The sequence below is a fragment of the Rhinopithecus bieti genome, unplaced genomic scaffold (genome assembly GCF_001698545.2).
Source record: "Rhinopithecus bieti isolate Rb0 unplaced genomic scaffold, ASM169854v2 scaffold_26424, whole genome shotgun sequence".
Taxonomy (NCBI): domain Eukaryota; kingdom Metazoa; phylum Chordata; class Mammalia; order Primates; family Cercopithecidae; genus Rhinopithecus; species Rhinopithecus bieti.
Window position 1 is genome coordinate 213,792 of NW_016811744.1, and position 16,148 is coordinate 229,939.

Below are 16,148 nucleotides of genomic sequence, written 5' to 3' on the forward strand. Positions count from 1 at the left end.
CTCTGCTTACTTTCTCACTCTTTCAGCCATTGCTTTAAAATCATCAAATACCTCATGGGAAAAGTGGCAGCTTTCTGAGCTGCCTATCTTTCCAGGATTTCAGTCATCCAAGTCCCTGCTGGGAGAGGAATTTTTTAACTTTTGCCAACTTTTCTGTTTTTTCTTAGTGAGAATGTTGATCACAAATAAACTAATATTATCAGTGCCAGAAGCAAAACTCCAATGAGACAGTTTGAGCAGAGCCGTGGCGCGATTTGGTTTCGATTTTTTTTTTTTTTTTTTTTTTTGAGACGGAGTCTTGCTCTGTCGCCCAGGCTGGAGTGCAGTGGCGCCATCTCGGCTCACTGCAAGCTCCACTTCCCGGGTACACACCATTCTCCTGCCTCACCCTCCCGAGTAGCTGGGACTACAGGCACCCGCCATCACGCCCGGCTAATTTTTTGTATTTTTAGTAGAGACGGGGTTTCACCATATTAGCCAGGATGGTCTCGATCTCCTGACCTTGGTGATTCGCCCGCCTTGGCCTCCCTAAGTGGTGGGATTACAGGCGTGAGCCACCGCGCCCGGCCTGGTTTCGATTTTTACAAGATCACTCTCATTGCCTTGAAAATGAACTATGCGGCATTAGGGAGGAAGAAGGATGGAAGCAGGTGGTCCAGTTAGTAAACTATCACAATAATCCAGATAAGAGGTAACGGTGGCTCAGGCCATGGTGGTAAGGTGGAAATAGAGAGAAATGATCAAATGCCGCACTGACAAACTGGAGATGGGCATGAGAGAGGAGTCAATGCTCATCCCAAGATTTTTGGCCTGAACAGTTAGAAGGAAGGAGATGAAGAAAACTGAGACGGGGAAAGCTGGGTAGGAGTGCATTCATGAAGACCAATAAGGAACTCACTTTTGTGTATGTTAAGCCTGAGATGCTAATTTGACATCTAAGTGGAGATGCCAAATGCATAGTTGAATACACCAGTCTGAAGTTCAGGGAATATTTGAAAGCTAGAGATACAAATTCTGTAGTCATGAGCATATAGATGGTAATTAAAGTCGTAAGACTGGATGAGAAGACCTCGAAGGTAAATATAGGGACGACTACAGACAATATAATAGTGTCTATTTCAAAGGGCTAGCGTGCAGGGTTAATAATATTTATACAACTCCTGCCTCCAGGCCCCTCCCCCAGTGTAGGGAGATCAGGGACTCATCACCCCTTCCCACCACGTGAAGTCCCGCTTACAGCTGAAATGCCTTTTATTAAGCAAAGTCAGCTTTTGTGACTCTCAGATGCTCAACAGGTGCGCAACTCTGCTAACGCAGTAGGCGGTCCTGGCCAAAGGGTGGTGCTGTGAGTCGCCTCCAGCCTCCGGGCCGTCCCGAAAGCTGCACCTTCTCCCCCTGAGCTGCAGAGGGCGCGCGTGAGGCATCGGGCGCTCAGGACCCCGCAGGAGCTCAGAGAGGGGGCGGGGCAGCCACGGAGTGAGGCTGGGACGGGGAGGGGCGGGGTTAGGTGTGGGGCGGACGTGGGGTGGGGTTTGCCGGGGCCAAAAGCAGGGCGCAGGGCAGGCGCGGGGTGGTCACGGGGCGGGGCCAGGCGCGGGGCCATGGGCGGGGCTGGGCTGCCGGTAACCTGCCTGCCGCAGTCCTAGCGCCGCGCTGGGGAGAGCGGGTGTTTAAAGGCTCCGCGGACCGGCACTAGGAGCTGGGAGTGGGTCCGTGACCCTCCGGCTGCTCGGAGCGAACAGGCGGCCAGGAAAGAAGCGGGCCTGAACACCATGATCCCTCTGGAGAAGCCGGGCAGCGGCGGCTCCTCCCCAGCCGCCACCTCAGGCTCGGGCCGGGCCGGCCGGGGTCCGAGCGGGCCGTGCCGGCCGCCGCCGCCGCCCCAGGCCCGCGGGCTGCTGACAGAGATCCGCGCCGCGGTGCGCACCGAGCCCTTCCAGGACAGCTACAGCCTGTGCCCGGGCCGGGAGCTGGGCAGGTGAGGACGGGCGGGGCCGGGCGCGGAAGCTTTCCGGACGCGCGGGGCGGGACGCGGGCGCAGATGAGTGCCGGGCCCCGGCGGCGAGGCTGAGGTGGCGTTGCTGCTGCCGATAACGAGCTTTGTGACTTGGCACAAACTTGGGTGCTGACGGCGAGTAGGGCAGCCGAGTCGCACCAGCGCCTCCCCACCCCCACCACATGCCGCGCCCAGCGAGCGAATGATGGTAACTCGATGGCGGTCCTGGAGACGCGGACACTTTCCTCTCCTCAGCCCTTTGGTTCTCTGTGGCGTTTCGAATGGCGATTTAACGAAAGAAGGTGCGGACCGCGCTCTGCTTTTCACCCCGAGGAGCGGGTCTGAAAAGCAGAGGTCTGTGGAGCCGGCTTTGTTTTTTTCCTTCAACTCTTGCGACTTTCTTGGTCTCTCTGTGTGGTTTTAATAAAATACAGCATCCGTTGTGACAGCTTCCTTTACACCGGTGCTCTGTTACCTTGTGTCGGTCTTCTGCTGAATTCATTTTCGTTTTCTTGGTTGGTTTTGGGCCATTTTAGTTCTAAAATATTTAGGTCCCTTTGCCTCGAGTTTAGATTGGTTTCTTTCGTAGGCGCTTGGCCCTTTTCTCGCTCTTTTTACTTTGCTGGGAACCGATTCTTGCCTTCTCCCCTCACCCCACCCTAACCCACCCCTTTTTTTGTGGGAATAGGGAGAGCTTGTCTCCAGAGTTGCAAGTGCAGGCTATTCGGATGCTTTACATTTTGCATGCTGAAGAGGGGTGATCGAGTGATTTTTGTGGGATTTGGGGACTCTTCCTTGAGAACAGTGTGGGGAAGTTGTTAAATTCTCTGGCTTTGGGGGCAGACCTGAGTTCATATTCGTGCGCTGGTTGCTGTGTTTTCCTTTGGAGGGGTTAGACTCCCCAGCCTCACTTTCCTCATCCGCAAAACCAGTATAATGATGACACCACCTACCTCAGAGGTGTCCTGAAGATGCCATGCCTGTCAAGCGCATACCACTGGGCTTGCCACATGGCGTTCAGTAAATGTTCTCATTATTGCCAGCATTTGTCATGGTTGCAAAATAGCACCATGTTGTAATGGGAAAGGGCCTGACAGTTGGAACAGCCTTCAGCTGGGGTCTTGAAAAGGCAAATAATGTAACATTGGTTATAATGTTAAAAACACACTGCCTTACACATATTAAGGTAACTTTAGAAAATAGTTTTTTTTTTTGTGGGGGCGGGGTAGGGAGTGTGGAATCCTACCTTAACAAAGTCTTACTTATTCCTAAATGTTAACAAAAGGAAAAATACCTTTCAGGAGCAAGATTTACTTCACTGCTAGGCCCTAGTTGACTGGATCTGGGCATACTTAGTGACAAAAGGTGAAGGGAGCTGTGACTTAGTTGTGTATTCTAATTTGTCGACATTCCAAACATTCTGAAGTAACCCATATTACCCAAAAGAAGGAAAATTGGACGGGCACAGTGGCTCACGCCCGTAATCCCAGCATTTTGGGAGACTCAGGCGAGTGGATCACCTGAGGTCAGGAGTTCGAGACCAGCCTGGCCAATGTGGTGAAACCCCCGTCTCTGCTAGAAATACAAAAATTAGCTGGGCGTGGTGGTACATACCTTTTCTTACATAAATTTCTTTACAAAAGGAGTAGGTCATAAAGCAGCATAACAATGCAATTATTAGATAAATACTTGATATAAGAGCCTGGAACTGAAAAATAAAATTAAATCTATTCTTTTCCTTGTAGCACCCTTTTTTTTTTATTACATAGCAGTTTAATGCAGTGCTTAAGAATATTGGCTTTGGAGTCAGACAGTGTGAGATTGAATCTTGGCTCTTACTAGTTATGTGGACTTGAGTGCATTGCCTAACCGTTTATTGCCTCATAGGGTTGTTGAGAGAATTAAGTAAAACACGTAGCCTTAAGGCTGTGCTTAGCTTAAGGGAGGCACTCAGTAAATGTAATTCATAGTGTAATTCAATACGCTGTTATTTTAAATGTAACCAAAAAAGAAAACCTGCACAATCTCAAAATATGCCTCTATTTCTGGTAAAAGTAATGAAGTCTCAGGAAGTGAAAGTTCTGTTGGTGCTATAAGCAGTCCTTGTTTAAGGTTTATAAATTTTGCCTGTATTTATGGTTTTAACATAGTTAAGTGTGTTTTTGCTTGATCTTTGATAAGGTAGAAAACTTATTTTTCCAACTATTAACTCTGGTTGCATTTCTGGTATAACTCTAATCTCATTCTGATAAAGAACTTGCAGAATACTCGTTTATATTTTAATAATGTGGGAAGAAAAACAGATTTTTTCATTTTATTCTGTGGCCTTTCATTTAGGAAAATGCAGAAGGGGTGTGACGAGTTAACTGTTCAAACAAATAGATCTTTTTCAGGTGCTACTATGTTATCACAGATCTAAAACTTGCAATGAGATCACTGTTCAAAGAGAATTTTTTAAATGGTCAACATTGATTCCAGAGTAATGACAGGATGTGATGTTGATCATTTTAAGAAATGTCACATTCTTTCATGTCTCCAGCAGAGTCCATAGCAGCATAAATAAGGGTAAATATATGATGTAAAACATTGTTTTATTGACTGGTTATTCCTAAGGCTTGTTACTTTGCTTTGAGTCAGGATGTATGCCAGTGTAAACCACATTAACGATTTCCTTACTGGGGCACACAAGAGAAATGACCTTGGGTTCTGAGAATTTTTTTCATGTTGATTTCCCTTGAGTTTATTGATAATATAGGAACAGAAAGATGTTTCTAGGAACTTAAAGATACACCAATTTCATATCAAATGATTTGCCTTACATTTGTTTTCATTATCTAGTCCTCAACTTTAATGTTTTTAATATACTCATAAATTTTTTCTTAAAAAAAAAAAAAGCCAAAAGAACACTTTAAAATATTGATGCATGCTAATAGTTGGATTTTCCTAAGGCAAAAAATTACAAATTCCCATCTGAAACAGGTACTTTATAAGTGTGCAGGCTTTACAGTTTTGCAAGTGCTTTCACATGCGTTATCTCATTGATTCTCACCACAAGCCTGTTTGGAAAGTCCCATTTTTCAGATGAGAAAACAAAGACAGAGTTTAAGTCTTGTGAGAGATAACAGCTGGGACTCCTGACTTTGAAATCATTCTCATTACACCACACATGTTTTTCAAAGAATAATCTGTAGTCATATCTTACGACTAAAGCAATTTCCTATCATTCTGATGAAAGGATATGTTAGTGAGTTTGACATTGGAACAAACATGGTCAAGCTTCAGTGTCATATAGTTAAGTCACCACTGAGGCCTTAAAGTAAATTAGGGATGTCCTATCTCCTTCTCCTCAGAGCAGTAGGGGTAACAGGGACAAGAAAGGATTTTTTTTCAGAGAATAATATTCAAACTGAAAGGGGACTCTGGGTGGGTATTTTGGGGACTGTGTATCCTTACCTAGGTTTATGGCTGTAGGTAATAGCTTCAGTTTTTGTATCTGACAACAACTTAAGCATGTGTCATAAGTTATTTTTTAAGAAATAAAGACCTTTATTAAGTAATATCCATCTAGAAATTGCTTTGTTTTAACAGAGATGTTATTTAAGATTTGACAACTAGTCATTAGTTTGAAGAATTTTATTTACAAACAATTTTGGGTAATCTGATACTTTGGATGGATAAAAGAAAATTGGCCATATTTGTGGTTCAACAATAAAGTTGCTTGGAAAGTATGGCTTCTGCTCTCAGACAGGTACTTTAAGTCAGTCACCTGTTCAATTTTGAAAAGTTAATGCTTAAAATGTTAAATTAATTTAAAATACATAAATTTAAGAATTTGAATTTTAGTCTCTTCATAAAACTATAGATGACACAGTTTTATAAAATCTGATTATTGAACCAAATGCATTAGAAAACTAAGTAGCTATAGTCATTGAGTCACCTCTTCAAGTAAGAAGTTAACTAGATTTCTTGAGAGAATTTATACGTTATGTAGACTAAATAGCTCCCCCCAGAACTCCTGTTCTATGATTTTTTAAAAAATTATTATCATTGGTTATAACATAGATCTGAAATTAATGCCAAAATCAATAAAAATAGCCACTGATTACTGTATAGTCTTCACTGCCCTGTATGGTAAAGTGCCATTGATCTTATTTTACAGATGAGGAATCCCAGGATCCAAAGGATTAATAAATTGCCCAGTATTACACAGTTATTAGCCAGAATTTAAAACCAAGTTTGACTTGTAAAGCCCTGCCTTTTCTTATCACGCATGCTAATATCTTATTTGAATGGACTCACTGATTTTTACGCCTAGAGTCTTTTCCTTGATCCTTTCAGCGGTAAGGAAGACAAAATCCATTCTAGGTGTTTCTTGAATGGAACTCCTTTACCTTCAAGACATCATCCCGGCTGGGCGTGGTGGCTCACACCTGTAATCCCAGCACTTTAGGAGGCCAAGGTGGGCGGATCGCTTGAGGTCAGAAGCTTGACAGTAGCCTGGCCAACATGGTGAAACTTCATCTCTACTAAAAATACAAAATTAGCCAGGCACGCACCTGTAGTCCCAGCTACTTGGGAGGCTGAGGTGGGAGAATTGCCTGAACTTGAGAGGCAGAGATAATGCCACTGCCCTCCAGCATAGATGACAGTCTCAAAAAAAGAAAAAAGACATCACCCCAGTGTAATTAGGCAAATACTGTACTTATGTATTGAGTACATAAAGGCGCACTACCTTAGGCTCTGGAAGCTATTCCCAAATGTAACAGATGATCACTGTCCCCTTATAGGCAAGATGATATGCCACTGGAAGGTCTTATGGTGGAAATAACATTTCAGTTGGGCTGTAAAGAATGGGTGGAATTTCAATGGTGGTTGCCATTGTCAGTAAAACACCAAGTCAGAGCGGTAGAAAAATTCAGTGAAGAGAGAATGGCAAGTAGTCCAGTATATTAAATGTCATGAGGTTAAGTTGCCGTAAAACTTTTATTTAACAAAATAATAAGAGCAATATATATACTAGGTGTGCTGATTATATTTGCACACCTGCCATGTGTAGGGCACTATGGAGATAAAAAGATGAGTAATAAGTGAGGTCCCTGAAACTCACAATCCAACTGAGAGACATAGTACAAGTTATAATATGTAAGATTGACATAAATATGATAAAGGTATAAGCAAAGCACTTCAACCTAGAATAAAACAGGACCTTGGACATTATTTTACTTACCCTGTGTACTGCTCAAATTAGCATGTGTATTTTCTGATGTTTACCTGAATGTTATATATTCTATTATCTCTTCACCTTTGCCTGTAATCCAACACTTGAATTTATATTTGGAATCCCTTCAGTAAATGGAATTCTCTTTACCAAAAAAGGGAGCTCAAACTTCTGTCCAACTATAACTCGTACCACATTACACAGTACTATAACTGGTACCACATTTACACAGTACCTATATTAAAAATCTAAAAGTCATCTACGACTTTCACCTTTCCCTTCTCCTTCATCTCTGCCTACAACTCACACCTGCCAGGGAGTGCTAATAAATCTTGACTTGAAGTGTCTTTTAAACGTTTTCTCTCTTCCCAGTCCCTACTGCTGGTACTTGAGTACAGGCCTACTGCTTTGAATTATTTTATTGGCCTGTTTCTATTATCACTGGCAATCCACTCTTCACAACACTATTAGAATTATCTGTTTTGTTTTGTTTTGTTTGGTTTGGTTTGGTTTGGTTTTGTTTTGTTTTGTTTGAGACAGGGTCTCATTCTGTTGCCCAGGCCAGAGTACAGTGGCATGATCTTGGCAGCCTAGTTGTCCCAGGCTCAAGTGATCCTCCCATCCCAGCCTCTCAAGTGCCAGGACCACAGGTGCACACAACCATGCCCGTCTAATTTTTGTATTTTTTGTAGAGACAAGGTTTCACCATGTTGCCCAGGCTGGTCTTGAACTCCTGGGCTCAAGCAATCCACCTACTTCAGCCTCCGAAAGTGCTGGTATTACAGGCATGAGCCACCATGCCCAACCAGAATTATCTTTTGTAAACAGTTATTTTCAGTATTCTAATAGGTTCCAATTTTAAGCCTGATGAAGCCCAAACTCCTTAGCAAACATACCTACCTAAAGATACTCACCCTGTCTCCCTAAGCACTGTTTTTAGGCACTGATAATGCAAAGTTCTTAAGGAGCTTGGACTGGTGGTTCTCAATCAAATGTCACCTCCTCTTGTTATAATTGTTTATGTATCTTACCTTTCCCACCTCTCTGGAATATGTTTTCAATGAGTAGTTCTGAAATGTATTCATTTCTGATACTCATCCCAAAATATTTAATGAAAACCTAAGTTCCCAGTTTTGTACCTATTAGTGAAATGTAGATGTTTTTGAAATGAAAAAATAAACCTGAAAAGTATGGCAACTGTATATTCTAGGAAGAAGTTTGGCTTTTGAGTCAACAAAAAAAGTAGATGTGCAGCAAACATGCCCTTCGGACCTCATCAGCCCCAAGTCAGTTATATATAACCATGGCCCCTAATGTCAGAGAAACATCATTTTTAAAATGTTTTGTAGAGGACTCAATAACCTAAAGTTAAAGGTTGAGGTATAGTCACAATTTTTACCATAAAGTCATGGTAAAATATGCATGTTGGAACCCTTTTGAGGTATGGAATTTAGGGAACTCTGTCAATGTAATTCTGAGCATATACACTGGGACTTTGCAGCTTGAATACTGAATCTCATGTTTTCTTTATACAATGTGGCTGTGTAGAACAGCTCCAAGAAATCTGTTATTATCTCCTCTGACTCTTTGAGTGGTTTGAAGGGTGCCCCTCTCATTGCACCAGTCATTTAGAGATGAAGGCATGCATGCTTCCTCAAATCATTGCGAGCTGCTGTCATGATGTCAGTTTCACTGGTATGTGGTGTTAGAACGATGGAAGAGTTTTATTCAGCATAGGATAGATCAGGGTTCAGCAAACTACAGCCAACCACTTATTTTTGAAAGGATAGAGCAGGATTCAGCAAACTACAGCCAACCACCTATTTTTGAAAGGATAGAGCAGGGTTCTATTTTGAAAGACTCACAAGCTGTTTTTACATTTTTTATGTTTTACATTTTTTAATAGTTAAAAAAATTAGAATAAGAGTAATATTTAATAACATGAAAATCTTATGAAATTCAAATTTCGGTGTAAAAGTTTCATTGGAAGCCAAAGACACCCATTCATTTACCTTTCTTATATGGCTGCTTTTGTTCTACAACAGTGGACTTGAGTCATTGCCGCAGAAACCCTCTAGTCCACAAAGCCAAAAATATTTACCATCCTGTTTGCCCTTTACTTACAGGATATGATGGAAAGAAAATAATAAATCTAGAACTGTGAGAAATGTTTCCAGAAAAACAGAGGTGGTGTCAGAGTAGTCATTGGTATGAAAAGAGAGCCGTGGGAACTGCATTCTGGCACCTAAAGGAATGGGTGAGGAGCATGAGCAGCAGATGAATAAGTATGGGGAAGAGGCCCCAGAATTTGGCAATGGCTGTTCTGTAACAGGGCTCCCAGAGTTCACAGGTTAGCAATGTGTGTGAGTCCGTGTTTAATTTGCCCTGTTAAATTCTAGCTTCTAGATTTTGATCTTTCGTTCTAGACTACTGACATAATTTTGAGTTCCAATTCTGTTTGCTGAATTAACTGTCTTCCCATTCGGTCCTTAAAAATATACTTTTAGGCTATATAATAAGTAGTTTTTTACTTACTGCACAGTACTTTATTGCTTTGAATGTCAGGTGTGGCAACAGTAAACATTTGTATGTATGATATGTGTTTGAGGGCCGTTCTACTGAGTCATTTCTAATTTACCAAGAACATGTTTGCTGCCAATTATAAGTTGAGGCTTCATTTCAGACAAATTTTTTACAAATTAAACTTTTCTCTTCTCTTAACTGCAGACATGTAGGTATGAAAATATCAAATTATTAATAATTGTTTTCTTTCTTAAAGGAATTAAGAGATCATTGGGAACCTTTTAAAACTTGATGGAGATGTTAGCCTAATGATTTTGTGGGATAAAATGAAAGGTATTAGTCTTTGAGGAATTCATTTATAGTTACTCTCTCCAATATCTGTAGAAGTCTTTCATATTTCTGTGAACAAAAGAACTTTGATCTGAATAAGGGTGCTGTTAGGTGGGTTGTTACCAAACTGAACAGCCATAGGCCTTTGCCTAAGGATTTGTCATTCCACATTTATATTACTAATGATAAAAACATGGAAGAAATGAAAATTATATTTGCAGTTAACAATCACTGGGAAGGAAGAATTACTACTCAAAATTATGTCAGTAGTCTAGAATGCTAGATCAAAGCCTAGAAGTTAGAATTTAACAGGGCAGGCCAGGCACGGTGGCTCACACCTGTAATCCCAGTATTTTGGGAGGCCAAGGTGAGTGGATCACTTGAGGCCAGGAGTTCGAGACCAGCCTGGCCAACGTGGCGAAACCCCATCTCTACTAAAAAAAAAAAGAAAATAAAAAAATTAGCTGGGCATGGTGGCATGCACTTGTCATTCCAGCTATTTGGGAGGCTGAGGCATGAGAATTGCTTGAACCCGGGAGGTGGAGGTTGCAGTGAGCTGAGATCGTGCCACTGCACTCCAGCCTGGGTGACAGAATGAGACTGTGTCTCAAAAACAACAACAAAAAAGAATTTAACAGGGCAATTAAAGCCTTGCAATTAATTTTTTAGAAAGCTTTTTTAAAAAAATAGATTTAGGGGTACAACTGCATTTGTGTCACATGGATATATTGGGTCATGGTGAAGTCTGGGCTTTTAGTGTGCTCATCGCCTAAATAGTGTACATTGTACCCAATAGGTAGTATTTAATTCCTCACCCCCTTCCCACTCTCTCACCTTTTGGTCTGTTTTCCACTCCGTATGCCTATCTGTCCATTTAGTTCCCTCTTAAAAGTAAAAACAGGCAGTTTTTTACTTCCTGCTTGAGTCATCTCACTTAGGATAATGACATCCAGTTCCATCCATGTTACTGCAGAAGACATTATTTTTATGGATGTGTATTAGTCTATGATACATACACACACCATATTTTTAGTCCCGTCATCCACTGATGGACACAGGTTGAAACCTTTGCTATTGTGAATAGGGCTCTGATAAATGTATGAGTACAGGTGTCTTTTTCATATAATTTCTTTTCCTTTGGGTAGATACCTTGTAATGGGATAGTCAAGTCAGATGGTAGTTCTTTGAGAAATCTCCAAACTACTTTCCATAGTGGCTGAACTAATTTACATTTCCACCAACAGCGTATAAGCGTTCCCTTTTCTTTGTATGTTTGCCAACGTTTGTTGTTTTTTGACCTTTTACTAATAGCCATTCCAACTGGTATAAAGCAGTACCTCATTGTGGTTGTAATTTGCATTTCTTTGATGATTAGTGATCTTGAACATTTTTTCATGTTTGTTTGCTGCTTGTATGTCATCTTTTGAAAAAATGTCTATTCATGTCCTTTGCCCACTTTTTATCGGGTTGGGTTTTTTTCTTGTTTTTTGAGTTCCTTGTAGATTCTGGGTCTCAACCCTTTTTGGAGGCATAGTTTGCAAATATTTTTTCCCATTCTGTAGGTTGTCTATTCATGCTGTTGATTATTCCAAATTTTTTAGCAATCATTTTTAAAATGTAGTATGAGGATACTGACTTGACAAATATTCAAGGTGGAAAAAATCTAAGTAGTTTATCAGCCCAATTTGAAATATGAAAAACATGTCAAGTTTTTTTTAACAAGCAGTCTTAGGTTGTATTGTCCCAAGAGCAACAAAAGTAATAATGATGTAATGCTTTGATTGATTATACCTGGATTAGTTGCTTCAGATTTGGTTGGCACATTTTCTGATGAGCCATAATAGGAAGTGAACCTTATGGGGAGGTGGGCATGGTGGCACGCGCCTATAATCCCAGCTATACAGGAGGCTGAGGTGGGAGGATCACTTGAGCCCGTAAGTCCAAGGCTGCAGTGAACTATGATGGTGCTACTGCACTCCAGCCTGGGCAACAGAGTGAGACCCTATCTGTTAAAGGAAGAAAAAAAAAAAAACCCTATCGTGATGAGGATTGATTGCAAATTGGGAAAGGGAAGAGGGAATGGCAGCTAACAGATGATGTTTGCTGTGTTCACTATCTGATAGACTGCCATGTGGAAAAGAGTGTGAGTTCTGGTCTGTACTGCTCAGCAAAGGACCCTGACTGTAGCCCTTCAGCTGAAGTCAGGTTTAGTCTTGTAGTGAAGACCTTATTATTATAATATGTACCCAGTAGTGGAAAAGATTACCTCACAGTCTGAAATAAGACATTGGCATTTGGCGTTAGGTAAAATACTATATGATTTCTAAGTTGTGTTTCAACCTAAGGATTCAGTGGATGTTTATGGGTGATGACTATCACAGCTTAATGATGTTTGTGTGATTAATAATATTTTATTGAGCACTTACTGTGTGGCAAGTACCATGCTAAGCAATTGAAATATATTATTTAATTCTCACAACCCTGTGAAGTAGATGCCATTTATGTCTCTATTCTACAGATTAGAAAAATGAGGCCGGGCGTGGTGGCTCAAGCCTGTAATCCCAGCACTTTGGGAGGCCGAGACGGGCGGATCACGAGGTCAGGAGATCGAGACCATCCTGGCTAACACGGTGAAACCCCGTCTCTACTAAAATACAAAAAAAAAAACTAGCCGGGCGAGGTGGCGGGCGCCTGTAGTCCCAGCTACTCTGGAGGCTGAGGCAGGAGAAGGGCGTAAACCCGGGAGGCGGAGCTTGCAGTGAGCTGAGATCCGGCCACTGCACTCCAGCCTGGGCGACAGAGCGAGACTCCGTCTCAACAAAAAAAAAAGAAAAATGAGACTTAGGGCATGGAGGCTCATGCATTTAATCCTAGCAGGATCACTTGAGACCAGGAGTTCAATACTAGCCTGAGCAACATAGAGAGACCCAGTCTCTTTAAAAAAAAAAGAAGAAGAAAGAAAAGAAAAATGAAACTAAAAGAGGTTAAATAAACCACCTAAGGTTACTTACTGTCAAGTGCCACTTATAGGGTTCAAGGCCACATAGGTTTAATTCCAGAGCTCATACCTTCAATTAGTATGCTATACTGAGTCCCTGGTTTACCTGCTTATTAGTGTAATGACAAATAGTAATGCATCAAGGTAACACTTTGTTATATCTGTCTTTGTGAGAAAATACAACATTTCTAGCTGACGCTCTAGTTAAAATGATATATGAGTGAGATCCTTACCTTTAGAAAGTGATAGTGCTCTTTAGCACTATCTTTAGAAAGTCAGTTAATGCAGTGAAATTCATCGTATTAGGGATTCTGGTGACCAATTTCTCTTAAAAAATCAAATGGCCTTCCCCCCCCACCCCGGCCCCCGCAGACAGAGTCTTACTCTGTCACCTAGGCTGGACATGATCTTGGCTCGCTGCAACCTCCACCTCCCAGGTTCAAGCGATTCCCATGCCTCAGCCTCCTGAGTAGCTGGATTACAGGTGTAGCACTACCATGCCTGGCTAATGTTTGTATTTTTAGTAGGGGCAGTTTCACCATGTGCTAATTTTTGTATTATTAGTAGAGACGGGGTTTTGCCGTGTTGGCCAGGTTGGTCCAGAACTCCAGACCTCACGTGAGCCACCTGCCTCAGCCTCCCAAAATGCTGAGATTACAAAGGTGATCCGCCATGCCTGGCTTCAAATGGCTTTTTTAAAGACAAATCATTTTGTGTAGAAATGTGCAAAAAATTAAGTTATGTATAACTCTGCAAAAAATATGGACTTCAATATTTGTTATTCTTTATTTAGAAAATGAATTGGGCAGATTTATACATTTTGTTTTATTTGATAAATCCATAAATCTATAGATGTAGCCTATATAAATTTCTAAGTGATATTTCTACTTTTGTGATTGTATATGAGCTAAATTTGAATATCTACCAATGGTTATTTGGAAATTTCATTGAAATCTGCCATCTCTGGAAAGTTGTCAACTTTAACAGTGAATGTTTTTGTTTAATTCTAGGGGGAAATTTGCAGTGGTGAGGAAATGTATAAAGAAAGATTCTGGGATAGAATTTGCTGCAAAGTTCATGAGAAAAAGAAGAAAAGGCCAAGATTGTCGGATGGAAATAATTCATGAGATTGCTGTACTTGAACTAGCACAGGACAATCCTTGGGTCATTAATTTACATGAAGTTTATGAGACTGCATCAGAAATTATCTTAGTTCTGGAATAGTAAGTATTATCTTTCTTAGATTAAGTTTGTTTGGTAGTCTACACTTCCTTTATGGGATGCCACTCATCTGTGATAATGTTGCCAGGCCTGGTTCTCTGGAAATCTCAGAATTTTCTAGATCATCTTCAAGTGTTCCTCTTATTTATTTAACATGTTCCAAATTTGCAAGGATGCTTGTATATTAACTTTTTTATTTTCATTCTTTAATGAAATTCTTCTCATAATAGGATAAAAGGTTATCTTACGATTTTATTAGAGGCACGCTTAACGAAGTAATACCAAACTAATATTACAATAAAAGGCATTTTATAATCCGTGCATGTTTTTATAATCTGAGTTAATCTCCTTTCTTTTAGAAACAGTAGTCTTGATTCTTACTATGTTTTCAATTTAAGTAGGCAGATACAGCACAGAAAACAGCTTTGAAAAATGAAGGACTGTTCTTTCTCCTTAAGAAATCCTGGTTTCAGGGTAGGCACGGTGGCTCATGCCTGCAATCCCAGCTCTTTGGGAGGCCAAGGCAGGAGGATCACCTGAGCTCAAGAGTTCAAGACCAGTCTGGCCAATATGGTGAAACCCAGTCTCTACTACAAATACAAAAAAATTAGCCTGGCGTGGTGGGATGTGCCTGTAATCCCAGCTACTCAGGAGGCTGAGGCAGGGGAATTGCTTGGACCAGGGAGGTGGAGGTTGCAGTGAGCTGAGAGTGTGCCACTGCACTCCAACCTGGGTGACAAAGCGAGACTCCATCTCATAAAATAAAAGGCCTTAATACTCATGCCTATAATCCCAGCACTTTGGGAGGCCAAGGCAGGAAGGATTACTTGAGCCCAGGAGTTTGAGACCAGCCTGAGCAACATAACAAGACCTTGTCTCTTTTAAAAAATAATTAATTTAAAAAAGAAAACAAAAAAGACTTAATACATCAATAAATCCAAACAAAATAAGAAGACAAACTTGGAAAAATACATCTAATATTTATCTAGCCAAAGCAGTTAAAGTTGCTTGAATATACAACCAGGTCTTACAAATACACACAAACACATGAACCTCCCAGTTTGAAAAGGGCTTGGCCCATAATCCCAAAAGATGCAATCCTAAATGTTGAAATTCCAAAAAATCAAAAACCCTAAGGTCTAAAATCTCAAAAACCACAATCCCAAAAGATCAAAATCCTGAAAACATAATTATGGAAAAAATAATCCTAAAAAATTCTCTAAAAGACATTTATTTGGTCAGGTGCTGCAACCTCCGCCTCATGGGTTGAAGCAATTCTCATGCCTCAGCCCCCACAGGTAGCAGGGATTACAGGTGTCCACCTCCACGCCTGGCTAATCTTTTGTATTTTTTGTTAGAGATGGGGTTTCACTGTGTTGATCAGGCTGGTCTCAAACTCCTGACCTCAGGTGAACCACCCGTCTCAGCCTCACAAAGTACTGGGATTATAGTCGTGAGCCCAGCCAAATCCCAGCACTTTGGGCAGCCGAAGTGGGAGGATTTCTTGAGCCCAGGAGTTGGAGACCACCCTGGGCAACATAGCGAAACTCTGTCTCTACAAAAAATACAAAAATTAACTGGGTGTGGTGGTGCACTCCTGTAATCCCAGCTACTTGGGAGGCGGAGGTGGTAGGATCACCTGAGCCCAGGAGGTCAAGGCTATATGAGTCGAGATAGTGCCACTGCACTCCAGCCTGGGTGACAGAGTGAGACCCTATCTCAAAAAACAAAAAAAAATTTGTTTACATTTTAATAGGGGATTGATTTAGGAAACATAAAAATAACTATGTATACCATAAATTGTCCAATTATGTTAATTAAAAATAAAACTTTAATACATGACATTTCATGACCGCTTTATT

General features: G+C 41.2%; 1 protein-coding gene across 3 annotated transcripts in view; it reads left to right on the plus strand.

The window, feature by feature from the left end:
* The first annotated feature begins 1,522 nt into the window (after nucleotides 1-1,522).
* Nucleotides 1,523-16,148, plus strand: part of STK17A (serine/threonine kinase 17a) — a 44,933-nt gene continuing 30,307 nt past the window's right edge. For 2 of the 3 annotated variants that reach the window (XM_017894922.1, XM_017894923.1), the window contains exons 1-2: nucleotides 1,523-1,978; nucleotides 14,076-14,288. In XM_017894922.1, the coding sequence (XP_017750411.1) occupies nucleotides 1,773-1,978; nucleotides 14,076-14,288 (419 nt within the window). In that variant the 5' untranslated portion in view covers nucleotides 1,523-1,772. Of the gene's footprint in view, nucleotides 1,979-2,080; nucleotides 2,299-14,075; nucleotides 14,289-16,148 lie in introns of those variants that run through there. The other variant, XM_017894924.1, reaches the window with a different exon arrangement.